The sequence below is a fragment of the Scleropages formosus genome, chromosome 3, assembly GCF_900964775.1.
Source record: "Scleropages formosus chromosome 3, fSclFor1.1, whole genome shotgun sequence".
Taxonomy (NCBI): domain Eukaryota; kingdom Metazoa; phylum Chordata; class Actinopteri; order Osteoglossiformes; family Osteoglossidae; genus Scleropages; species Scleropages formosus.
Genome location: NC_041808.1, coordinates 28300079 through 28327304, shown reverse-complemented (window position 1 = coordinate 28327304; position 27226 = coordinate 28300079). Strand labels below are relative to the sequence as shown.

At 44.0% G+C, this 27226-nt stretch overlaps 2 protein-coding genes across 2 annotated transcripts in view; both read right to left on the bottom strand.

Moving 5' to 3' along the window:
• sned1 (sushi, nidogen and EGF-like domains 1) overlaps positions 1-23005 on the bottom strand; it is a 38415-nt gene extending 15410 nt beyond the window's left edge. Inside the window, exons 1-16 of the mRNA XM_018738409.2 lie at positions 22392-23005; positions 16018-16305; positions 15672-15812; positions 14304-14466; positions 13752-13877; positions 13368-13481; positions 12653-12766; positions 11443-11556; positions 10458-10508; positions 9933-10040; positions 8186-8278; positions 7187-7321; positions 6649-6768; positions 5446-5562; positions 4434-4574; positions 420-593 (exon numbers count right to left, since the gene is read on the bottom strand). Coding sequence (XP_018593925.1) covers positions 420-593; positions 4434-4574; positions 5446-5562; positions 6649-6768; positions 7187-7321; positions 8186-8278; positions 9933-10040; positions 10458-10508; positions 11443-11556; positions 12653-12766; positions 13368-13481; positions 13752-13877; positions 14304-14466; positions 15672-15812; positions 16018-16305; positions 22392-22604 — 2212 coding nt within the window. The 5' untranslated portion in view covers positions 22605-23005. The remainder of the gene's footprint in view (positions 1-419; positions 594-4433; positions 4575-5445; positions 5563-6648; positions 6769-7186; positions 7322-8185; positions 8279-9932; positions 10041-10457; positions 10509-11442; positions 11557-12652; positions 12767-13367; positions 13482-13751; positions 13878-14303; positions 14467-15671; positions 15813-16017; positions 16306-22391) is intronic.
• An 863-nt stretch (positions 23006-23868) lies between these two features.
• crocc2 (ciliary rootlet coiled-coil, rootletin family member 2) overlaps positions 23869-27226 on the bottom strand; it is a 50981-nt gene continuing 47623 nt past the window's right edge. The window contains exons 33-36 of the mRNA XM_018738678.1: positions 26883-27074; positions 26120-26230; positions 24826-25005; positions 23869-24746 (exon numbers count right to left, since the gene is read on the bottom strand). Coding sequence (XP_018594194.1) covers positions 24663-24746; positions 24826-25005; positions 26120-26230; positions 26883-27074 — 567 coding nt within the window. The 3' untranslated portion in view covers positions 23869-24662. The remainder of the gene's footprint in view (positions 24747-24825; positions 25006-26119; positions 26231-26882; positions 27075-27226) is intronic.

Sequence of the window (27226 nt, the reverse complement as noted above, 5' to 3'; positions counted from 1 at the left end):
CATGTCGTTTACGTCACAATTTCTACATCTTTAGCTTCCCTATTGGTACAGACTGTTGGCTTTCAAAATGCATGTAAGAGCTTCAGTTAACTGTATTTAGGAGAAATAAGAAGACACTGTCACACATTTACGTGCACAGAAAGCTTTCTGTGCTATTTTCCCACCACTGAGTGCAATAGCCATTCTCTGTCAGACTTTTGCTGTAGTTGAACTTTTTGCTGAATCTGAGAAACATAAATTTCATCGTGTCAGAAGCAGCAGTGCTTCACCTCTGATGCCCCCAAGTTTACTGCCTTGGTGGGCCTCCATGGCTCCCTTAGCCTGTGACCTTTCACAACTTAGCGTGACATGTTTAAGAGCCCCCACCCTCGCACAGGCGGTAAATCAGCTGCAGGGGTGTTTGAGCGCTGGGATGTTACCGTCACAGACTGGAGGCTGGCTCCAGGCCCCCTGGCTCCCACATATGCTCTGTGTAGCACGGGGATGAGGCGTGTAGCCCGGGTGGCAGGTGTACAGCGCCATGGAGCCCGGTGAGCTGGAGGAGAACTGCACATCAGCGTGTTTCACCTTTACAGGCGGCCCGCAGTCAAGGTCTGGAACAGGTACACGGGAACTCCGTTTGCATAAATACACTCAGACTCAGGAGGATGTTTCTTAAAGCTGTCTTATGCTGAAGTCAATTCAAATTGATTTACTCATAAAGACTGCAAAAACTAATACAGAGGATGCTGACACTAAGTCACTTAGCACTCAACTTAACAAGGTTACAAATAATTCTATTAAATTCACCCACTTTCATGTACAAAACATTTCTTTGTACTCATATATATTTCAGATTTGGATTCCACTGCACCCCTCAACAGGTCAGCCACCATGAGGTCTTCTTTGCAATTATAACTGAGCTCCTGTATTCTGTACCCCTCTTTTAGCCCTTGGTTGCTTGTTCCATTTAGTCCCAGTAATCATGGCCATATTTACCAAAACATGTCAACTAGTTTGATTAGTGTGGACTCATTTGGATTGTTTTACTTGATTTCTTTGTCTATATTATTCTGTTTTGTTGTATTCACTCTACAAAGAGTTTTTCAGGAACTAAAGACCTGTTTAAGGTGGGAGAGACTGTGCTAGTTTTCTGCACTATTTGTCTATGTATATGTTGGACCGCCAGTCCTATGTAGGTCCATCAGGCCCCAGGCGAAAGTTTGTGAAGAAGATGTTTGTGAAAATAGTTTGGGGAGCTCCTATTAATTAATACTATTTTGGGGTACGTCGACAGAGAGGTTTACCCTGATCGAAACTCACTGAGGAGACTGAAAAACAAAATTATGTCTAACTCCTTTCATCAGCATTGAGAGAGTGGATAAAATTCCAGTCTCTTAACCAACCATATGTCTAGGAAAAATATATCCATTTATATAGTCACAAAAACATTCTGTTGAACTGACCAGTCTGTAATATACACACTGTAGAGTAAAAGCTATAATACGAATATGTAGAAAACTCTTGTGGAAATCACAGTTTTGATTTCAGTCCTTTTTAATGCTATATTTTTCAGCAAATTGTTTGCAGAGATTCCTTGTCATTTCATTTTTCAACTAAGATAGTGAGCAGGCAAAGTGGTGTGTAGATTTTTTAATAGCCTGTATTAATGTGGATAGATATCCTACAATGTGATTATTAAAGACACATTATTATTCATTATTTAGTAATACAGATAATTGCCAAAATCAAGGAAGCATGAATATAAAGTGTCTTAATTTGGTATTAGACCACCACAAGCTGATAGAAATGCTTTGTGTGCCTTGGCAAAGATTCTACAATTATCTGAAACTTTACTGGGAACATGAAACACCATTCTTCCATGAGCTATTCCATCATTTCGTGTTTTGTTGATGGTGTTGGAATATGCTGTTAGGCGCCACTCCAGAATTTCTCGTAACCACTTAATTTGGTTGACATCTTATGACTCAGATGGCTGTGGTATAAAGTTTACATCATTCCCGACTCTTTAGAACATTAATTGACCCCTCCTGCTTTGTCGCCATCCTGGAAGATGATGAACATTGCACATGTTAATTGGATGAATTGATCAACTGTCAGGATCAATTAAAAGATTGTGGAAATGGCAATTTTTAAAAATTGTACCCAACAGGATGCAAATTCTTCACTACAGGTTAGATGTGATAATTCATAATTATTTTGGTGGTATTCATGACTTCAGAATTCATCTCTGAAAAAGATTGGAGAAGTTTGGAGAATGAAGTCAGAATGGACACTGTTCAATAGTATTGTTACAGAAGATTCTCTGAGGAGATGTAGTTGGTAAGTGGTCTGTGTCCATCATGGCAGAAATTCAAGAAATTGTTGGTGTACAGCAATGGTAAAAGAAACTGTCAGATTAAAGATGAACTTTGAATGTGGCAGATAGGTATTGACAGACTGAAAAAGCCATGGTGGCAGCAGTCACAAAAGCAAAGTCCTGAATTTAAAAGGAGTACAGAGAGGCGATGTAAAGTGACTGTTAGACATCCATGCAGAGGTTCTAGCAAATTCTTTGGGCCCACAGGAGAGGAAAACAGAATATTGGCCAAGCTGTTCTGAGCAAGAAGATAGGAGGGGGAAGGAGCACTTTTAGAAACTCCTGAAGCCAACCTATACACTCACCTTGCAGGAGGCAGTGTTGAAACTTTTGAAGGATCTCAGTCCATCTCTTGGGCCAAGGTTACTGCTGCAGTGAGTTAGCTTTGCAGTGAAAAGGCAGCAGGGGTTGGTGCAATTTGTCCAGAAATGCCGAAAGCATGTGGGGGGGTCCCAGCTAAAGTGCTTTTTCAGTAAGTTAACACGTTGAGGCGTCCTAAGTAACATGCTTCTTCAGCAAGCCATGGGATAACACCATCTTCGAAAGGGGGATAGATGATATTCCATGTGTTCTAGTTTTCAAGGGAGTGGACTCTTATTGTTGACAGAAAAGCCTATAACAAAGTGTTGGAGAAGATTTTTGGACCACAGATTCAGGTACAGCAATGAGGATTTTGTTCTAAATGAAGAGTGGAACAGTTCCCTTGGAAGGAACCAGGTAGCGACTTGGGGATTTACAAACTTTAGGGTTAGGGTTAGGTCTACATGAGCTTTGTGGAGAAACCCTGTGATTGTGAACTCTGCACTGTTTTGTGGGAGCTGTTATTGCAGTAAGGGTGCTGGGGAGAATTCTATATGTCATTTGTTTCCTATATTTGCAGAACAAAAGTTGCATCCACATTTGCAGCATTAATTCAAACTCAGCATCATTTGCTCATGCTTCTTTTGCAGTTATCGTTCTCTTCAGCCTCTTGTAGGATAATCAAAAATGTATGAATGTCAAGAAGCACTGAGAATCTTCATTCTTTTTTAAATGTCCGATGGTTATTTCCCAGTTATCAAAGTATATTATTACTGGAGTGCATGGAAATTCTACATATTCACAATGATATCTTTGTTGAACTTCTGTTTTGAAACTTCTAATCAGTAGTGGTTCTCACACTCAGTTGAAACAATACCGTGTAAAAAGGTGTAGTCCTCCATGGGTAGAATTGAACTTCAAAATATTAGAACAAGTGTAGACAAGGGATGAGCGAAAACAAGGTCTTAAGGTTTACATAGTCATCTATGAAAGCACAGCTGAATGTAACTTCAGACCAGTCTGAAGGACACATCTGGTCTTAAATAGTTTCCTGCAGATAAATATAACTATCTCCTTGACTAAACGGGTCTCGGACACCCGAGTGCCTTCAGACTAAGCAAGCATCAATAAGCAAAGTGCTAAACTCGAACTGCATCTAAATTATTAAAAATAAACAATTTCAACTGCATAACCTGCTTTATCGTTTATTAAAAGAACAGTTTGTACAAAAACTTATTTTATATTCTTGTACAGTCACAATTCAATTCTCAGGAGGTAGCTGTACAATTATTAAGTAATGTTTTTGTAACCTAGCAACAATGCTAAACAACAGGATTCAGTTTTACCCTATTTGTGCTTGCAACCTCACCCAAACTAACGCACTTTACAGCCTTTGCCAACAGATTTATTCCACCTGGCGGCAATATCAATAAGTGCATTCACAGACATGCACACACAGGCTGAAGCCGCTTATCCCAAGCGGGGTCGCGGCAAACCGGACCCCAACCCAGCAACACAGGGCACAAGGCTGGAGGCGGGGAGGGGACACACCCAGAATGGGACACCAGTCCATCACAAGGCACCCCAAGCGGGATTCAAACCCCAGACCCAACAGAGAGCAGGACCCGGCCAAGCTAGCTGCACCACCGCACCCCCATATAAGTACATTCACTTATTTAAAAATATGTTCCTGAAGAGTCATTCAAACTTTTTGGAATTGCAGTAAAAGGCCCAAGCTGTGTACGGAAAAAAAATCCCAAGAGAGTCTACTTACTTGTCATAGTTTCAAGTGAACTGCTGATCTCACAGTGTCTCCCGCTGTATCCTCCAGCACATTCGCACTTGTACTTCCCAATGTAGTGGAAGCAGGTGCCTCCGTTCAGACACGGGCTGGATGAACATGGGTCAGGCTTCCCTGTTGTACAGACCACATGGCGGCCAGCTCATTAGTGCGTACAGGAAGGGGAACATGACTACTACATGATACTATGTGCAGTGGCAGCCTTAGAGGGTTGTGTTTCTATAGTTGTCAATCACTGAGTAATCACATTTTTGTCATCTGCTCATAGTTACAATTGTTTAGTCAGTAGAAACATCTGCATTTGTAACAGCAGTAACAGCAGGCTGGAATAATTAATTCTATGTGTTATTATTTTTGAAGAAAAACAAAGCACACGAGTATTGCGGAAGAAAGTTCAGTTAAAAAATTTTTTTAAAGTTTTGCTGTCTATTTTTTTGTTATTATCATCTATTGTTTATTACTTATTATTTACCTGATGATTTTCTCCAAAGTGACATAGAGTGTAATGTTTGTGCACCAAGAATCTTAAGTGATGTGTCCATTTATACAACTGGAATGGTTGTCAGTTGAAAACTCAGAATACTGGGCTCTTCAGCAAAGGCTCTCAGACAATTTTTCTTTTTTTCACTAAACAGCCAGCTGTTTATTTGGTAAATTATAATGACCATAAATCAACAAAAATGTGAAATTACATCAGCAGATCACTTATCTGGAAAGGAACTAATGTAAAAATGTAAATAAAATGACTCAGGCAAGATCGTTGCACATATTTAACAAACATGAATTCGCCATTGACCTCTGTGACAAGTAACAAATTAATCTGAATGACACGTCAAATGTATTCCAAAGAACTGCCCCATCTTTGCGACCACAACGCAAGTTGATTGGCGCTGACCTTTAGGTAAGTCCGGGGGTGGCTACTATGTGGTGCCTTTATGCATGCAGACATTTGAGGGCTTTTGGGTTTAAGAGTATCAGAACTCACCAACTTCACAGTGCTTCCCAATGAACCTGTAGGGGCAAACGCAGTAGTAGCTGCCTGCCTCCTCCTTACAGGAGCCGCCATTGCGACAAGGGCTGGATGCGCAGATACTGAGCCTGACTGAGGGGAGAGATGGGACAATAATCATTGGGTAAAATACCTTAGGGAGGAAATTTCAGCCAGATTTTGATCTGTTTTCTTCCATTATTTATGTTGTATTGCAATGCTGCCAATGGATGGATGGCTGGAAGTTTGTGCATTATTTCAGAAATGACTAATACAGCTTTTACCTTGTGTCAGTTATACTTCAATAATTTACCTGTTAGGCACGCAGACAAGTACATATACATGATCTTGCCAAACTGTAAAATTAGTCTATTTAATTATATACATACAAATTGAACATAAATACAGTCTTTCCGTGTATTTTCCTGAAAAATCCATTGCAAGATTGTCATGAACTGAAGATGTAGTTCTCATTCAGCTTGCTCGGCTCTTTCGTACTTATTATGTACTGTACGCTGAACAAATGCTCACAAACAAAACATAAACACATATGACAGGAAATTTTAACCAAAAAATAGAGCGGTAATGACAAAAGAAATCAATGAGAATACAGCAAATGATTTCGCACTCACAGAACAAGCGGGCATCATTTGGATGGAATTACCGAATGGGGCTCTGATTACAGAAATTATAACAGGCGAAACTAGCAAACAAAAAGTAATAGACTTTATGCAGCATGAGCTAAACAACTGTATAGAGGACTCCATGGTGGTGCTGGTCCTGGACCACTCAGCTAGTATCGGGAGGTCTGCGAAATCCAAATTCTGTGATTGTTAAGAGGAAGAAACACCTTATAAGCCAAAATAGGCAAGTATTAAATTAAACCCCTCGTAAAATTAAATTCTTGTAACCTGAATGGGTGCGTCTCGGGGTATAACTCCGGTACTGCATCTCAGAACACTCTCATTATAGTAGTGGAAGCTGTCAAAAGGAAGGGGCCCAAACTCCAATCTTGACAAACCCATGGTGTTAATTTCTCTACCTGCCTTCTTGCTGACTGGTCCATTTTGTAAGACAGCATCTTCTAACCACACTGTTAGTGACTCAGTTGAACAGTTTCCCAGCAGCGTGGAGATCAGACCCCCCAAGTCTGTTTGATGCCTCCTCCGGTGGTCTCGCAACCACCAGCGGTGGTATTACCTTTCTCGCAGTGCTTCCCCCTATAGCCGTGCTGGCACTCGCATGTGTAACCCCCGTCTCGCTCATAGCAGAGGCCTCCGTTCAGGCAGGGAGATGAATCACAGACTGATCTGGGCTGTACTGAAAAACACACACAGACTTGATCATGCCACTGATGGGCAACTGAAACCAAGGCCTCAGGGTAAGTTACAAAAGGCAGATAAATTCTTACTTTATTTTTTGTCATAGAGTAAATGCAGCTGATGCAATAAATGTGTTAAAGACAAATGCTTGTGAAGTGAAAGCTGTGGGCTGAAGTTACAGCAGGAACCCTGCTGTAGTACCTTGGCGGATGGCACTTGCCCCAGCAGAATTACGACCTTTGTAAATGAGCAAAATGCGCCGGATAAAGACATCAGCTAATTAATAAAATAGTGATGGAAAAGAACAACTTTCTCATTTACCTACAATGAAAGCAATGACTTAAAAGGACTTAATGGACATGCAGACTTTGATAACTAGAGGTTGATGCTTGCTGGGAGTCCATCTGTGTGCTTACCATAAGGGTAGAAGTCTTTGTGGTCAATGTCACTGATGCCTGTCTGACAAGTACAGAGGTACCTCCCCCCATATTCCAAGCAAGGTCCTCCATCCGGGCAGGGCCTATTGCTACTGCAGGGGGTCTGAGTGACCTCTTGGACAACACAGAGAGTATGGATAGGGGAAGAGTGAAAGAAGAGTAATGTACATGTGAAGGGTCATAGAAGCAAACAAGAAATTAATGCTACACGCTAAAACATGGAACAACTGCATATTCATTAAAAATCATCAGGTAAATTTAATGATGGATAAGGAAACTTAAAAACTGGCTCTAGTACAGGTGATACGGCTGGTATTGCCTTAAATATGAGTATCCGAGCTAATAGACAATTTCTTCTTAACAGAGATGACTTACAACACAATGTCTAGTAATGTAAATACGACACAGTTATTGTACTCCATCAGCAATAAGCAAAAGTTTAGTGTAACTTTTGATGCACCCAGTAAGTGATACAGGGCAATAAAAACCCAAAGAACACGGCACAAAAAGTTTTCCCTCAAGCAGCGTCCCTCAAAAACTTGTCTGTCTGTCTGTATGTCACAGAAGGGGGGGAAGAAGAGGTCGGGGACGGGACTCGTAATTGTTCATATCTACGCTTTGGACGAACATTAAGATGACTGTCGTCATCTAACTGCAAAACTAATTTAATGCAACAAAACCTGCTTATTTGCAACTATTTCCAACTCTACCCGTTTTACTTCACTGTGCACATTCACATCCCTGCAACTAATCATACAGTAATGTTTGAACTGAATGCCCATTATTTAGTATTTATTCATGGAACCTTCTAAGAAACTTAAGATATGGACCCTATCTCTGTTGATTTTGTTCTGTATACTTTCACATTATTTCTGATCCACCGTGTCAAGTTCATGTGCAAACATGACCACAAAAATGATGCTGTCTTATGTTATCATACATTATGTTGTCTTGATATATTTTGTAGTAAATACCTACCAAACTGGCAGTAGAGGCCAGTATACCCAGATGGACAGTCACAGCTGCCGTTCACATCCACACATACACCCCCATTCTGGCACAGACATTCCTCTGCACAGAAAAGCACACACATTGCAGTGTCAATAAAGTTTGGTATGAAGATTAAAATTTATATGTAAATCATATTAAAAAGAGGAGGAAGGCAAAAGGATTCTTGTATATTAATAGAAAAAAAAATGAAATTTCTAGTTGTATACGATTACGCTAAAATGACTTTAGTGGATGTATTTACTCTGCGATACATATGCATAAGCCATTCTGTACAAGCATCACTCATGCCAGTGTAATACCACAATATGACTGAATATGTGGAAAAACTGAAATATTTTAAAAATCCTACAAATGAGCATCAGTTTTACTGGGGCAAAGTGACATATTATGAATGGCCCAAATTCGTGTTTAAGTGGAAAGACTCTAAAACATTTAAGAAAAAATCTCCACATTCACAGCCGTGTCTCGTTCCCACATATTTCACCGGACTGGGTGATTGTGTGTCAAATCTCCTTGTGTTCCTGCCATACAAATTGCCAGTATGTTTTAATTTTCCTCTCCCTCCACCCCACCCCACCCCGACCGTAACTGCAGCCGATCAAAGGAAGTGGCTGTATCACTGCTAAATTGCTTCCTTTTGAAGCCCAAGGAAATGCATGAGGATATTATTTTTCTGATAATGTAGAACATGTTTGTTGATCAGAACGTATGAGTAGTGGAGCAATTAATGGTTTGTTAATTCTGCAGAGAAGCTTTCATTGGCTCTCTGCAAGCCATGGGCCTTTGATCTCGCTGCCGGCCCGGCACTCCACTTGTCCTGTCGCCACGCTGCTACCTCCCCCCCCCCCCCCCCCACCCGGTCTTGGAGGACCCGGTGCCTTTTTCCACGATGCCGTCCAAGTGAGCCAGGCAGGAAGGTATTCCGGAGATTTAAGAGAGCCTATATAAGCGCTGATAGTTATTTCAGCTCAAGGGTGAGGAGTAGCATGGGTTTGTGGTGGCTCACACGCTGTTAAAGGGCTTTAGGAGAACTCGCACGGACAATGGTTTCAGCAGGTGAAACTCATTCCTGAGAGCGGGCCGGCTTGAGTTCAAAAATACACAGCTATATTCTTAATACAAACACGATAAATAAACAGAGCCTAGGCCACATGCAGTATGTGAGACGGTAATATAGCTGCATGACCGGGAGGGCAGTTCAGGAAGAATAATAAGGTTTAACATATTTCTTGGACAGATTGCTTCAGAAGTGGTTATGCAATAAGCAGCTGCTTCAAAAAGTGGAGCTGTACCAGGAAGCAGAGACAAAAGTACGGCCCAAAAGGAACAGATGACAAATCAGAGAGCGTAATGCCATGCATACTTTGCTGACTTTGCCTCCAGAAATTAACTGGATTAGGAATATTTGCTTTGCCTCATTAAAAAGGCCCTTTCAAGTCTAGACAAGCATTTCCTCTTGTTGGTAAACTTATAAAATGTGCTATAAAATAATTATTTACAGAATCAAGCATACTGTTGTTCCTGGATTCCAGCGTTAACTATCAGAGGCTCTATTATGGTGGACAATTAAAGTCATCCATTATCACAGCAGCACCTTCCCTGAAACCACTTCAAAAGCCACCTCCACATTCCTGTGGAATCATGTTGACACCCTCAGGATGCTTAACCAGAGACATTAGGACTTTTTACTGTAAGGATGTAGCAGCACATTCACCTTCACAGTTGTCACCGTAGTAACCTGGTAAGCATGTACAATTGTATTTCCCAGGACTGATGTATTCACATTTCTGATGCTTCTCGCAGCCTTCTCCCGCACAAGACACTGTCAGAGGTTAAGAGTTACAGTCAGAATACAAGTAAAAGGATGATACTCAAGAAACCTTTTCTCCCAGACTAATCCTAAGATTCCAGACACAGTGCCTTACATGAGTACAGGATTATAATTCAGTATACAGTCCCTTGATCTTAGTGTAAACACATTATCCTTGCTGTAAAGAGTGTTTAAAACCTCAAACGCATCTTCTCAATATTGTTCCATGTCACCGTAATGTTTGAACTTTACCCCCATGGCACTGTGCTAATAAAAAACTACAGTAGTCTGGTGGCTGTGAAGTGGCTTTTTTTTTTTTAAAAAAAGACTCAACACTGATTGTTTTAAACAGTTTTAAATCTGAAAAATGAGATCAGCTATACATTAAAGACTAAATCTATACCATATACATAAACACGCAGTACTTGCCTGTTGGTGTTTCTGTTTCAGCTAATGAGGAGTTTGTCTGGATCTCTAGTTCTGAAAGGGAAGGAAAAAAACACAAAGAAAGTTGCGGTACTTACAGTACATTTCCCCTCCTCCCCAAATGATAATTTTGCATGCAAGGCTATTTGGCAACACAAACAAGCTTAGCTCTAACATAAACAAAGATGGAAGCAATATGTGTAGCAAGATCTTGGGTTAAATATTAAGATCGCTATGTGTCTTGAATGTACTGTGCACCAAAGTAATTAAATCATGGGCAGATCTACAGAGAGGGGCAGCGGTGGTGCAGCGGGTTTGGCCGGGTCCTGCTCTCCGCTGGGTCTGAGGTTTGAGTCCCGCTTGGGGTGCCTTGGGACGGACTGCTGTCCCGTCCTGGGTGTGTCCCCTCCCCCTCCAGCCTTACGCCCTGCGTTGCCGGGTTGGGCTCTGGCTCCCCGCGACTCCGCAGAAGACGAGTGGTTTCGGAAAGTGTGTGTGCGCAGCTCTACAGGCATGCGGCAGGTCCCTCGGCGTGTGACCACCTGGCCTAATCACCAGAGATCCCGCCAGTCTTTTGACAGGACCAGACTCCACCTGAAAAGTCACCGCAGTAGCTCTACTGCTGACCACTGCTGACCACCCCAAGGGGACCAAGGCCAAAAAACGGGAGATGCCAAGGAGCTGAACCACAAGCCTGGGAGGATCTCTCCGACATGTGGTTCACAGCCACAGCCACAGCGCTCCCGCTTGTGAGTTTATTCACATTTTGTTTCATGCCTGTCCCAGTTGGAAAAATGTTACATTACAGGAAACTAAACAGGAGAGGAAAGTAACTTGCTGGCTATGTAAACATTTACACCATAAACCACTTAAAGAAAAACAGAAGTGCACAAATGCGGTAAAGATGGTCATTGGCAACGCAGTGAAGGGCTAAGGAGTGACAGCTACGGTGATGAGGCTCACCAGGTAAGCAGGGAGCTGGACCTACCTGTTTCACAGTTCCTTCCAGTGTAGAGAGCGAGGCAACTGCAAGTGTAATTGTTGACATGGTCCACACACTCTCCTCCGTTAAGACAGGGCTGAGAGTCACACTCGTTGATATCTGAACCAATACAGCCAGTGCAGCAGAAATCAATCATTTTCACAGTTGTAATGAAAAAAATTAGCTCTGATTTTTTTTTTTAAATAAGCCTCATATTTAGGGTTTTTCTTTTTTTTTTAAATATTAAACACAGTATACGTTTATTGAACACATAGGAGATCAGTGTTGCAATGTTACTGTAGCAAGCTGCTGGGCGTCTGGCTTTTAATACAAGTGGTTCCCAGTAATACAACTGGTACGACAGTACACTCATCTCCAGCTATGCAGTCTTTTGACGTGTGGTTTTTAACACATCCGGTCCAAGATTATTAATACCACTTATTGTTATTTGGTTCGGATTTTTTTTATCTGGTCCAAGACTGTCGCGCTTGATCCGGTTCAATAAACTGAGGCCCCGTTTGAAAATTGCACCAAGCAGCCATGTGAGAAAATATGAGACACTGCATTGTGAGAACCATGTACCATAGTACCAGTCACAGATTGGCACTCCATCGTCTTGCTTCAGTACTCACATGTTTGTGTCTGCATCATAATGCTTTGATTTTGCCAGTATTCATTAGTTTAAATGTGATATTTAGCCTTCATCTTCCTCAAGCCCATCCATGCACACAATCACAATAAGTTTACTTCATGAAATCATTTTTCTGGACTATTTTCTACAATTTCATGTTCACCCTTCATGAGGTATCTGAAATAAATTTTTTAGCCTATTTCTGGACTGATCAATAATTCTATTGATTTCTAGAAAAAACTGAAGTTAAACACAAACTATAACTCAGGACAGCTGGTAGTGTAGTGGTTAGAGCTACTGCCTTTAGACCCTCATAAGAAATAGGGGAATGAGTAATGTCATTACCTGGTTTTAGAACCAGGGGGATGAGTGGGGAATAGTGGGGATAAACATGCTGCACATGTAGAAGACTTATGAAAAGAGATTGAGATGCATGAGTGCATGTCTATTCTGTAGGTGTTAAACTGAGGACACGTGCAGAGACTAATAAAACTGTGACACTGACGCACATGTGCTGGTTATGTTGGGATGTCTCCTGGGGCAGGTGACCCAACTGTCTCCATGTGACGCGAGCTGCATGCTCACCTGTTTCACACAGAGTGCCAGTGAAGCCTGCTCTGCACAGGCAGGTGAAATTGCCCACTCCCTGGAGACACTCTGCTTCGTTGAGACAGGGTCTTTCATGGCACTCATCAACGTCTGCAAGCAGCAAAGACCAATATGTTCACACACACAGACACACACAGAGCTGCGGGTTATTTATTCAGCTGATTAATATATCCGCCATGCCGCTCCCTATAGCCGGCAAGAATGCACCACTGGCTGTGAAAAGTATTAGTGGAGCCTTAATATGTTTCCACGGACTGGTCTATGGGAGCAGGCAAGGATGAGGGTCAATTCCACCTGTTTTTGGTGGAAGGGTGGAGAAGGGAAGGCAGGAGGTAACTGGGTGAGGGCTATTTATGCAGAAGGTTCAAAGGGACGGCAGTCTAACATTATTTTTATTTATGTGCTCATCGAGGCGTTTCATCCAAAGCACACCATCTGTCTTGCATATTTTGTATTTGTGCAGAAGTGATTTAGGTTAAGTGCCTTGTTAAAAGGTAAAGAGTTAGGTTAACAGCTAAAGATCAGCAGGTTGTGAGATATCATCTCTTCATGCTTTGCCATAATGATGTCCCTGGATTAGAGATGCCATGTGGCTCAAATGGTGAATAGTAAGGATGAAAAAAAGGAGCTGAAACATGTACAATGCCTTAGAGGAGCACAAAGGATGGGAAAAACACCCATCCTGGGGTACCTATTTCACACAGATGGCCCTTGAATCCAAGTGGGCATTGGCAGATGAAACTATTTGTTTGGTCTGTACAGATGCCCCCGTTCTGGCAGGGGTACGAGGCACACTCATCCACGTCTGAAGAGAGACAAGACAAGGACATGTCAATAAATAAAAAGATGCTTATAGGTTGGTACTGTTATAGTCTATATTCAAGTGTCCATGATAAGAGAGATGTTGGAAGGTCCTTTGGAAAAGGCTACGTTTTATACTTCAGGTAGGCAGGTCCAGCAGTAGAAAAGGAAGTGTTCCTTGGGAAGACAAGTCCAACCCAGGAGCCATGAGAACAAGCACAGTTCATCAGTGGTGCAAAGCTGGACGTGAAACACAGGAAAGGAAACCACGTACCTATCTGACACCTGCGGCCAGTGAATCCAGCCAGACAGGAGCAGGTGAAGGACGGGTTGCCCGTGATGCAGTCGTCAATGCAGCGGCCTCCATTAAGACAAGGCCTCAGGTTCTGGCACACTGATGCTGGGGGAGGAAGAAGGCAGTGCAGTGCTCTTTGTCACTGACCTGTGAGAACTGTCAATAAACAGGAAGCCATGTATTCTGGGCAAGGCAAACCCATCCTGTTTACTGCATCATTTAGCTCCACAAACCACATCATTATGCGTTCACTAACAAAGCTCATGAGAATGGGGACAACGAAAACTGGGCAGAAATGTGACTCGAAACTAAAAGGCCAGTTGAAACCATGAACAAGAGTGAAAAGAAAAAAAAAACAAGCGTAAACAAGAGGGAATTATTATTATAATTATTTGTTTTTGCACCAGTTGACTACTGTGAATTGTGAAACAGGGCCTGGGAAACATCTCACTGTACACTTTCAGTCCAACACTGTAATGATGGGTACCACAGCATGAGACCAGCCCATAGCCCTCTCTGTACGAGTCCTACCTGAGTTGTTGCAGCCTCCCACCTGGACCTGGGCGTCATCAATGCGGAAGACCCAGCGCCCAGGATAGCCCACATTGGTGGTCTCTTCCACATCCACCACATCATCGGTGCGAGAGCCAGGGATGTTGAAGTACCGCCGCCCATCACCTGCATTGAAGCCTGCCTAAGAAGACATGAAGACTCCCATATAAAATGAACAAGAGGAGCAACCGACATAGGCCTTAATAGAAAACTGTTGGGGAAAACAGTTTTTTATTGACACTTGTCCTTTAACAGCCATCTCATTCTCTCAGTTTCTGCCCTGGGTTTCTTAGGTTTCATGGTAAGTACTTCCTATTTCCAAACTGCTGTGAACTGAATAATCAATAAACACATCTTTTAGGCCAGCAGTCACCACTCGACAACCTGGCAATCAATGTGAAATTTGGAAACCAAGAAATAAATTAGGCTTCATCAAGTGGAAAAAAACGCCAGAGGAGAGTAGAGCGGTCAAACTCTTCCTAGGGTAAAAGTAAAAGAACTATTTGAGAAAGCATAAAAAAAAAATTGTCAGGTCAAAAATCTACAAATTACTTGTAGTCACATTTGCAAAGGGGGCACTCTGGTTTCCTACCACCATCCACAGACATGAATTGTAAGTGAACTGGTGACTCTAAATTGCTTGTAGTGTACATATACTGTATGTGTGATTGCCCTGTGATCTGCTGGCATCTGTTATTCTGGTTATATCCTGTCTCATACCCTATGCCTTAAAGACAGGCTTTGGAACATCCCAACCTTAGGACTTGTGAGAATTAATAATCAATGGTCAAAATGGAAGCACTTGTGGTGGCATGGTGGCACAGCGAATAGCGCTGCTGTCTCACAGCGCCTGTGTGGTGCGACAGAACGTGGGTTAATCCCTGCTCAGTCTGTGTGGAGTTTGCATGTTCTCCCCGTGTCTGCGTGGGTTTCCTCCCACAGTCCAAAGACATGCTGTTCAGGTTCCCCCATAGTGTGCGAGTGACAGAGAGAGTGTGTGTGTTCCACTGATGTATGGATGAGTGACCCAGCGTAAGTAATGTATCTAGCAGTGTAAGTCACCACGGTGAATAAGATGTGTGGGCTGATAACACTACACAGAGTTCATTGGAAGTTGCTTTGGAGAAAAGTGCCTACTAAATAAATAAATGTAAGACCAACCATAGCCTATGCTACCCTGGGACAACCCTGCATCATGGCCAAATGTGGAATACAAACAATATCAACATATCTGTTTCAAATTTTACTCCTACAGAGTAAAAACTTGTGGTTTCGAACTATGACGCTGTCTTGTTTTTCCCCATCTATTACATGTTTTAGCATCTAAGGGGAGTCAGATAATCCTACCTGTGCGGCAATCCCACCAAGTCCTGCAAGGTCTCCACCACTGCTAGCATGCATCCCAGTGGTCCAAGTGATGTTATGGTAGTGAAAGATTGTGAAGGACAGCTCTCCATCTGTGATGAGGACCACTTGAAATGTGTTCACCTGCGGAAAGTTGGACTCATGTAACTTTACAGGGTACAGGCTCTGAGCAGTGCCAGGCAGAGCCAATCCTCAAAATTATCTGGAAAGTTTTCTCAGTATCAAAAGCACACTGAAGTCAATAGCTACCACTTCTTAACATTTTCATGCTCGTGTAAGAAACTACAGTGTGATGTAACGAGAATATCAGAAGTTTACTGGACCTTACCGGTGTGAAAGAATTGCCCCCAAAGAAAGTGACTCGGTGCCAGGTTGCAATGAGGGCCCATGTTGCTGTGAAGTTGAGCATCTCTGGGAAGTATTGCTGGATGTCATCAGTGGCCCTCTGAAGGATGGCTGGGTCTTTGGTTTCTCTGTAAAAGACCTGTCCTGCTCGCTTGTTGTCCACGTCTGCCCAGAACGGTGCGACCACCTTTCGGTCACCAGCGATGGGAAAGGCCACAGGAGTGAACTGGGACACCTCTCTTAGGAAAGACACTAGGCCGTTGTTGTTGACCTGGGACACAGAACCACATTGTGATATCAATAGGGGGTCGAATTCCTACATGGACTCCTTACCGTCTAGCACAAACATGCTTCACAAGAATTTCTGGCTGATATGGTTTTGATATTTTCACATATTTCTTGTTTGATTTCCCAAAATTCAACGTGTTTCCAAGGTGACTGGCAAACAAAATTTAATCTCCATCATGCAACCTCCTCAGTCTAAACCAGGTAAAGGCCTCATAAACTAAAAAAAACTGAATATTATGATTCACCCATAATATCATAGAATTCCTCATTCGCTCAGTTAAAATTTGTATAAATGTTTACAAGTTATTATAACTGTACTATCCACAATATGATCAGTAGGGTTTAATGGTATTTGAAGTTTTAAAGGTAGTGAGAATGGAAGTTTGCTTCTGCCAGCATGCAGCACTGTTTGAAAGTATGTGAACCCCTTGGCCTCTTAGTTTCACCGTAAAATCCTCATTTAATCACAACCAGTCTTTCTTGTCTAACATAATGGACTTCTTTATTCAGCTGATACTTTTCTCCAAATCGACTTACAATGTTAAGGTTACAATTACTTTTCCATTTATACAGCTGGGTAATTTTAGTGGAGCAATTTAGGGTAAGTACCTTGCTTGGGGGTACTACTGCCCAAGGGGGGATTGAACCTACAACCCTTAGAGCCCCAGGCAACAGGTCAAATCACTACACTACCAGTTGTTCCCATACCAAGGGTGTAATGACCAATTCCTTTTGAGGAAATTATATGTGTAGAAGAAAAGCATAAATAATGCACGTTCAAAAATAAGTGAACCCCAAGGTGCATTGGTTAAACCAAATAGGTAAGTAGCATCAGGTGTGTAAATCATAATCATTTATTCATTTTACAAGTTTAAGAGTTAACATTTAGATTTTATGCATTTATTTTCACACACTTTAACCAGCACTGTATATAAGGCAGATAGAAGAAGGTGCACAGAGGGTGGTTCACAGTGCACCGTGGCTGCAATTTTAAGGAAGGGGCAGGCTGCAAACTGCGGATGTGTTCACATCCTGCTAGAACAAACAGCTCCCTTGTTTCGGCATAGAGGGGCAGCTAAGAAAACCTACGCACACCTGCCCCAGCATCGTTCACCACCACACCAGGAAGTTACTTTCAGGGCTGGACCTTTCGGCCCTCTCTAAAATCCACAAGCACCTGCCAACGCTAAAGTAACCGCAAAGCTACCATTTCCACCATTGCTGGCCCACCACACCGTTGATCAAAACTGTACCGTGCCACTGAAAGCAGTCTTCCACAGTCCACACTTACCAGTGTGCAGGGAGCTCTTTTCCCTTGACAAACTGGAAATGAGATGGAAATGCAGAAAACACTGCCAGCAAATAAGTTCAACATAAATATGCTGCGCGCAGAGTTTCAAAGCGTCGTCCTGAAAGGCACGCCAAAGTCCCCGTGTTATGTACTCAGGAGTGGTACAGCAGAAAAGATTAGGATATGTGTTGCTTTTTCACTTACAAAAGCCAGAAATTTCGCATTTTAGCTTGGAAAGTACTTGCATGTGAGCCTGTACACAAGTAATGGATCCTTGGAAAAACAGAGCGAGAGGAAGCACATGGTGAAACTGGCGCCCATTGACGGGACAGTGCGCTCATTCATGTCATGTTTCCTGCTTATCTTCTGCAGGTGGAGACTGAAGACTAATAAAATATCTTATGGGCCGCCTATCTTGTTTCCCATAATCTGCTTCTTCACAGTCAAGGCCCAGAGCACGGGATGGTGAAAAGTAGCACCAAACAGACAGTTGTAATTCCTCGTACTGATGCAAACCGTAATTTGGAGGACTTTTCCTGTAAAAAGAGCTGAGGAAGTTGTGTTTGGCCTGCCGCGAGGCTTCGATTAATTATGTAACCGCAGTCTTCGCTCTGCATTAGCACGACACTGTGAGAACATAATCATTTCCGGGGGAAATCAACTGCAAAGCCCACAGGGCAAGGGAGGAGGCTCAGCTAAGGGCGTTTTCACCAGTCTTACCCATGAGCGCAGCGGACACCTCGGCGAGACAGCGCCACCGTCACCGTGCGAGCGGAGGAGGCCCCCCGGCACTGTCCCCTGCCCCAGGCTCCAGGACACCTTTTCTTTGTCAAAGCCCTGGCGTGTTCACCATGTCAAAACACACGGAGTGTTTGTTATGGTGGACCCAGAAATCAAAGGCAGCACTAGAGCTGGAATTTGTAATTGCGCCGAACCCACTCGCTTACCGGTGAGCGCTCGTACACAATGTGACACTTTTATGGCTCTCTCTTCCGGCCCCAACATGAAAAATGTTAACATGGGGCCAGCTGCCCGCCGATTCTACCGCACGGCTGGACTAAGATACTACAGCGCCCTCCGCTGCATGGTAAGGCGAGTAGCAGGAAATAGCTCTTAGCGTTAAATTAGTGATCGTGCACTAATGCTGGAATATGTTTTGGCTTTTAATCCCATCACCCAGAGCATCTGGAAAAGGTTAAAAAGACTTTCCTCAGTCTCCAAGTATTTTCTTAAACTGAGGCTGGTGCAATTTGAGGTAACCAGAGCTAAAGAACAACACCAATTTGTTGCAGTGCATACACACGCTTGGCCAGCACGGCTCATCCAGGTGCCTGCGTAGCGGGGAAAAGTGCCACCGCGGTAAGTGCACAGGGAGCACATGGCGTCTTCGGGAAGGTTTTGACGCCTCCAGGCCGACTTTTATTCGACTCGAGTTTTCCGAACTGTTGGAAGACGGCGTCAGGTTGTCGCAGCTAAGGTATGCTCTGTTTTCGTCTCTGCGGAAAACAAAGATTGTCCCTGTAGGCGCCCAGCGTGCCGTTAGCATGGGGAAGGGAAAGCAGCAAGAAGGCGTTCGCTCCGAGTCACCTCAGCGGTGCGGCAGCTTTTGTTATCGTCCATGGGATGGGGAGACCCACACTCCAGCACCCCGTGTTATTTTTTGGGAATTCTTTGCCGGAAATATCCTGGGTTTTCCTTGGGTAGTTTTCTTTGGAGCCAAGTAATTTATAGACTAAAATAAACTTTCATCTGGGAAACCTCGGTCCAAAATAAACCCCCAGATGAAAAAAAAGGTGCCCAAGGATCAACTTGGGAAAACATCAGACTTTGCCTGTCAGAGGGGAGCTTTTACAGGCCCTCTCACCCATCTCCTTTATTAAATTAACCCTAGGACAGTGTCCGAGGTCCACCCACAGGACCTTTGCCCCAGTTCGCTTTGTATCCTGCTTAATTGTCTGAGAAGAGGACATTTCAAAGTTCTGACTATGGCAACTAGTCACATTGGGTCGCGTTGTATGCCGAATCCATACCTGTCAACCGTGTGCATATCTCGCAATAATATACAAAGCAGGCAGCTGATCTTAAGTAAACAACTTTCAACTCACTAAGGAAAATTAATTTCCAATACCTCTCAGATGAATTTTGCCGAGATATAATAAGCTTAAAATAACACGGACTTGAATTAAGCAGTGCACTGGACTCCAGTACACTGTCTGTAATACTGTATGTGCTAAACTGGTATATTTGAAGTAAAGCTTGGGATTTGCTCCTGACAGTTGCTCAAATGTGAGTTTAAATGCAGCAGATGAGCCTGAGCAGACTGTACAGCATACAGGAGAGTCCGTCCATGGCTTTCCCAAATCCTGTCTTTGCTCGATTTTCGATTATCTTTCTTTGAAAAAGGAATCGAGGGTGTTCGCAAGCACAATATTTGCACAGCATTATTTCCCTCATCTTTGCTACACAGAGCATGCAACACATTTCCCAGTCTTCCCAATCTGAAATCAAAATATTGCGCAACTCCAGTCTCTTCAGTGTATTAGGCGAACACGACTCGACCGATATGTGAAATGTTCATTCAAAAGGAGGTGATTTCAGCTTTTCTACTCCTTTTATCTGCCACTGAAGTTCAGGTTTTCCTGTCGGTGTCAGATTGCTCCATCCCAGCCGTTCAGTCCAAACATGCGTAAGATTAGTTAGTCCGAAGGTGTATTGTTTTGTGCTCCTAAGACACTTTGCAGATGCATCTGTGTTCTGTTAAAGGGCTTGTTCCTCGCTCGAATACAACAGCTGCCTGGGTCCAGAGGGAAGACCCTGCGCTGTTATCTGAGGGGGAGGAGAAGTCTCAGCAACATGTGAAAACTCCCAGACACCAAACAAAACAAAGGGCAGCGCAGCAACCACAGGGAGGGGTTCGGGCCAGGGGACCTCCAAGAGCCACGCTGGACCTGGGGGTCCGGGGAGCAGCTGTGTTCTCCAGGTTACTGCAGCCCAAGGAGAAGGCAGCTGCCCTGCCTGCATCAGAAAAGAGAGCGTGAAGATGATTTAAAGCTTGGTGGGCTACTACCGAGAATGGCGGGAGCCAGTAATTCAGTGTGTCGCTATAATTCAAGGCGCTGTGCTAACAGTAATACCATGAGACACCGCACAAGGTCTACCTTTAATGATTCGATTCGGGAGTCTTCCGATCACTCCGGCCCGAAGGCTTGAAAAGCCGTCCCAGAAGAAATTATCCTTGCACGCTCACCTAGTTCATCTGATTATTAAAATCTCACCTGTTCAAAGTAGTTTTCTTGTGTCAGGGATCACATCTGCTTTGCACACAAAAGACTCAAGTATAATCGAAAACATAAAACATATCTGACCACATTTCCAGGCACGTCCGCTGCAGAATGTGTGACAGTGGCTGCAGAGCAGGCTGAGAGCTGGAGTAAAACTGAACTCACAATCACCTCCGCTGGACCCCTCATGAAGAGCAGATGGAACTACACCGGGGGAGAACGGTGCAGTGAGTCTGATTGTCTCATCCTTACCACGTCTCTCACATTGTGTGTCAAATCTTTGCCACCTTCTGTGACTTGCCTCATCCCGTCATAATTTTTCAGGCATCATATGATTAACATTTCTTAATTTACCTGACGCTTTTACAACATTAAGCTATTTACAGTGATTTACCCATTTATTCAGTCGGTTAGCGTTTGGGCAATTGTACGGTAAGTACATTGCTCAAGGGTGTTACAGCAGAAGGGGATTAAAACCTGGGTTCTTCTCGTTCAAGGGCAGTGGAACTAACCACTACTCTATCTGCTGCCCCCCTTTCTTACTGCATATGATTTTACCCTGCATTTGGAGAGAATGTAATATTTCCCTGGCAAGGCGAGTTCTGTTTTCCCACCAAGAGGGAAAGAGATGCAGAATTGCACTTTACCACATCTGTCTGAAGCTGTCAGATAACCCCAGCATTCATGTTCAAGAGGACCACACATAGGTGGACCTCTGCCATGCCAGGGCTGTGCCAATACCGCCAACCCGATCTTGCCTATGGCCTCGGTCTCCTGAGTGCCACGGGGTGTTAAAATGCAGAGAGGGCTGCTAAGGGTAAATGAGGATGCACAGGCGCTGCAGGTGGTGTTGATTTACAGTCTGCAGCTTCCAGCGCACTGGAATTGAACTTCATACATGACAAGCCTAGATCAAAGAACGCTTCGCTGCGGTTTGCACAAGCCCTGTCAAAATCCCTCACTTGTGCGCATGCAGTTCCAAAGCTGCTCGCAGTATCACAGAAATATTGCCAAAGCATCACAAGCCATTTTTTTCAGTCTTTCTTTCTTTATACATATACATATATTTATATACACACACACAAACATTTACATACATACATATGTATATGTGTGTGTGTCCGTATGTATGTATTCAAGCCCTATTTGTTCCTCTACAGCCCTTGGCTGTGCAGCTGGCGCTGGGTCTAGCCTCACCTCTGCACACCTGTGATCACGGACAGGATTACTCGGCCGCAGCAGCAGAGCCACGCGACGCCACGCCACCGGGATTGCAGCTCCAGCTGCCGGAGGAAAAAATGCATTCGTCCTACACCTGCGCTGACAGCATCAGGCTGCGAAACCCACGGAGCGCGGGCGCTCGCCTCGCTGCCGGGGCCATGTCCCCACATGGTTGTGCAATCTGATCTGGCGGTATCCACTTCGCGGTCACACTGTTTACCAGAGGTGGTCTCCCCGCACGAATGCCCTCCCTTGTGAAAGTCACAGTGTACTCACATAGAGCCCTGTGTGCCTGTCACCAAAGAAAGGGATCGCTACGGAGATCTCCACGAGCCCGGAGCCACCATCATCCTGCTTCATGGTTTGGGAGTCCCCTTCGTCTGGGCCAAATGGGTAGAAGTCCTCCAGGGGCACGGCGGTCTCCACCACAGCCAGAAGGTCCAAGCAGGTCAGGACGCAGAGGCAGGATGCAAGGTCTCCCAGCCTCATCTCCACAGCTGCCAGTCAAGAGGTGAAGTTGAGACCTCACAGGGATCTTGGGAGCAGGGCAGAGAGGTCACGGGGGGGTGTTTGACACCCAGGGACAGGAGGCGTCTGTGCCCTGCACCTCCTTCACAACAACTTCTCAAATCTTTTTCCGGCTATTCTCTCAACTCTCTCTCTCTCTTTAAATATTTGCCCCGTTACTGGGGCTGATAATCCAAAACCGGGGGCAGATTCCTTGCATTCTGCTTGCTTCTGGGTGCTTTGCGAGCAGTGCTGGATCTCACAGAAAGAAAGGAGCGAAAGAATGAAAAAAAGGAGCAGAGTGATTCAGCTCTGAAATTTTTACAATCCAGCTATTTGGTCCCTGATGGTTAGCTTAGAAATATCCTCAATAAAAGCTCTATTCTGCCTGCCAAAAGAGTTCTTTCAGTCTTGGTCCCGGCCCTCTTGGGATTCACTACCTTGCATAATTAGATTCCGACAGCCAATGAGCACAGCGGAGCGAGTAACTGGATAACCGCTGGGCGGAGCTATGATAATCAAAGGGCTGCTTTAGAGAAACTCTGACAAGGCTTTCCCCTCGCTTCTTAACCCTTGCTGTGGTAAAGCTGCCAGGCATCTCTGAACATGTTGGCCGATCAGGCTGGACAAACACGTGCACATCAACACCGCGATGACCAACTGAAACTGTAAGGGACTGCCTCATTTAAATCAAGACATCAAACGTGATCATTTCACATTTAAAGTGGCGTGTCAGTGATGCGTCTATGCATGCTTAAGGTAAGTACTGTACTGCAAAACACATGGGGTACCCAACACTGGCAATGAAAGAAAAAAACACAAATTTACTTGGTTTCTGTCAAAATGCAGCCCAAGGTGCTGGTTCGAATCTGATATAGGACTTTCCAGAGATAAATGAACATGCTTATTTTAAACAAATCAAACAATGGGTTGGAACAGCTGGAGAGCATGTGGAATCTCCTACAGAGCAGAGACGGAGAGAAAGTGAGGAACAAACGGAAGATCACAGCTTTCAGCCTCATTTAACTAGAGGGATCAGCACCAATGCAAATAACTTTTCAAAGCCGTATTAAGATTGCGGAATCGCTTATACATAGATCAGCTTGTTTCAGTTACTGATGATCCATTTAACGATGAAAAAAATTACAACAAAATATTTGCTTCTTTGTTGCTTTTATTACTCATAAAGTGATCATTACTTTTACATTGAAACAAAATTATTCTTTATTTTACTAAAGGCTCTGAATTGTCTCTGAAACAACTTTTTTACCACCATGTCTAATCATTATTAAAATGAAAACATTAAGATGAGAATTCTTCCTGGACATTCACCCTCTTTTTCTTGTGTCTAAACAGGTTTATTTGTTTATTTATATTTATCTACTTATTAAAAATGTTTATTTGTTTATTGTCTTATTTGCTTCAAGTTTCATCAGTGTATGCTGCTGCAACCTATTGCAGTTTCACTCTTGGATTAACAATGTTTTCATTAATTCATTCATTTGTAAGATAAACAGGTCATCCTTTCAATTGAGCAGTCTGGTTTGAGTGCTCTACACTCATTATGATAATTTATTCGGACCAGTATATTGAATTAATCACAGTAGTGCTAACCATGAAAACAATGAGGTTCCATCTTCTGGTGAGCATTTCCTGAAAAACTAGCAGCACAAAGAGATTAATTAAATTCTAACTACTGTGACTGTTTGGAGTGAGTCCTTTAAACAATGTGCCACAGGGATGCATTGGGAAACAGCCCTTTCTTTGTTTGTTGTTGTTTGTGAATATGTGCCTGGATTACTGAATTCCAGCACTCCTGCTGCGTCAGACCTCACCCGGAGCCCCAAGACTCCATGTGCCGCTCTCTCCTGCTGCTGAAGCTGCTCACGGCACGCACGTGCTTTTTCCTGTGTGCAGTTCAACGGGCTCCTCGTTTAAATCTCTGTGCAGGGTGACATGCAGAAATATCTGCGATCCGAGGGAGCCGTTTTCAGAGCCGAACCGTCCTGCTCAACACCACGGAGCGGCTCTGGTCTCCAGCTACATCTCTGGCTGCATCATCTGGCTGACGTAGACCTGCCTCCTCCGCATCTCCTGCTCCAGTTGTTCCTTCAGTATGCACACCTACAAGGTGCGGGGAGACAGCTGGTCAGTGTTGTCCCATCGCACAAGACCAATGACCCAGGCAGAAGTGGTGGCACACCTGTTCCTCTAGGCAAGTTACTCTCTGTCGGTGAGCCTTCTCCCGGACCTCCAGAGCGTGCTCCGCCTGCTGTTGGGCAGCCATCAAGTGCCTGGTCTCTACCTCCAACTCCTGCTGGTGGCGCTCCTCCACCTCTAGGAGGTGCTGGGGGTGTGCCCGCTCCATCTGGGAGATCTTGGCCTGGGTGCAGCATGTTGCGTTTCAGACTGGGACATCTCCGTTAACTAGTTAATTCCGGTCCCAACCATCACATGAGTACCAGGGTCTAATTCATATTCCACAAACTGAAGATACAAGGATGGGTGGCAAGGCAATGCAGCTGGTAGCACCTTTGTGTCTGGACTGTGTTCAGATCTGGGTTTGTGTTCAGCTCAGTCTGTACGAAGTTTGCATGTCCTCTCCATGTTTGCATGGGTTTCCTCCCACAGTGCAAAGATGTGTGTCAGGTGAATTGGAGAGTCTAAATTCCCCATAATGTGCATGTGTGAACAGCTTGTAGCGTAGTGGACTGCTTCCTGTAGACCCAAAGGTTGCAGGTTTGATTCTTACCTGTAGCTGTTGTACCCTTGAGCAAGGTACTTACTCCTGTAAAATAACCTAGCTGTATAAATGGATAAATAACTGTAAGTAGCTTTGGAGAAAAGTGTCGGCTAAATTAAATGTCTTTTACTTTCCCAAGTTGTCTGAAGAACAGTAAGTGAGTAAAGTAAATACAGCAAAAGGGGTAGCTGGTAGTGTAGTGGTTAGAGCTGCTACCTTTGAACAGCAAGGCTGCAGGTTTGAGTCTGACATCCAGCTGTGAGGTACCTACCCGAAAATTGCTCCAGTAAAATAAAATGTAGCTGTATAAATGGGTGAATAATTGTAAGTAGCTGAACACTGAAAGATGCTTTGGAGAAAAGCATCCTCCAAAGGAATAAATGTGATAATCCACCTAAATTGCTCTCACAAGCTCTAAAAATATGTAGAAATTAAAAAGAGCAACACTACTGCAGCACTGATTTTCCCAGATCTAGCAAAGTTCCTCATGAATTCATAAAATAAGCTGTATTGCTATAAGCATTCCTTCGTGTTATGATTATTCTGATAACCCACACATTTCACACACACTTTCATTCCATTGTACCTATAACTAAGGCTGGATTTATCATCGGAACCCTAACCCTAAGTGTGAATCTCTGAAACTGAATCTGCAGCTGTACAGTAAAGGAGAGCCAGGCACTTCATGGTGAGCAGGGGGAGATAGAAACCCCAGAGCTCTGCGGACCCCACCCCAAATCTGTCGAGAGCCCACCTGCAGCTGCTGCACCTCTGCCCGCATGCTGCTCAGCTCTTGCTCTAGGCGTTCCCTCTCACGAGCCACACGTGCCAGCTCCTCCTCCAGCCGCAGCCTCTCCAGCTCCACCTGAGAGCGCAGCATCAGGAACACATGGCTTTACCATCACTTCAAGCAGCCGCAGTCACATGCACCCTGGTAATGCATGTAGCAGAGGTTCGCATGGCCGTGTGCTTCCACTGGACATTTCTATGTTCCCCTTATTACAGTGGATCAGCGTAAGGCATGAAAAAGGAATCAAATGGATACATCTTGGAGAAATGGGACAGAAAATAGCTTACTTCAAACGGTGGGTCTTTCTTTTTCAGAAAGGACAGCCCTGGAATAGCTTCAGGAGTGAAGCGAATATGACCCCCAAGACCCCAAGACCAACTTCCTCCCTTCAGTTATGACAGATAAAAGAAAACTGAATCCATGTGTATGTATATCTGTGCATGGATGCTATTAAGAAGTTTGTACTGTAGGAGACAAGAAAAACAGATGCTGGATCAACCAGATGGAGACACAACCCCAAGACTCCAGACAAACATCTCACTCCTTTCAGTTGGAGAGGAAAAATCTTAGTAGATCTATATAAATGTGCATCTGATGGCGGGGGTTGCTGCTTGAAAGTGTCTATTTTAGTAGACGAGGAAAGACTGAACAGTTATGAATAAGAATGAACAGATGTGAATAGGAGTTTGACAAGCAACCACCTCTGTGCTCTCCACTTTTAGTTCACCTTGTCCAAGATCTTCCTCAGGGAGGCCTTGTCTTTGCCCAAATGAGCCAGGACCGTCCCCAGCTGGCTCCTCTCACTCTGCAGCCTCTCCAGAGAGCTCTGCAGGCTGGTCACCTGCTCCCGCAGGCTGTTCTTCTCTTCCTGCAGCTGCCGAGATCTTTCGTTGTCGTTGTCCTGCCTCTGTTTCAGGGTCTGGGGCAGGATGTGGAATGAAAAGAGGTTAGAATTATGGGTAGGATCAGTCTCTAACCCTAACCATACTTTTGTCATCCATCCATCCATCCATCCATCCATCCAATTTCAATAGCAGCTTGCCCTGAGCAAGGTCACAGTGATCCAGAGCC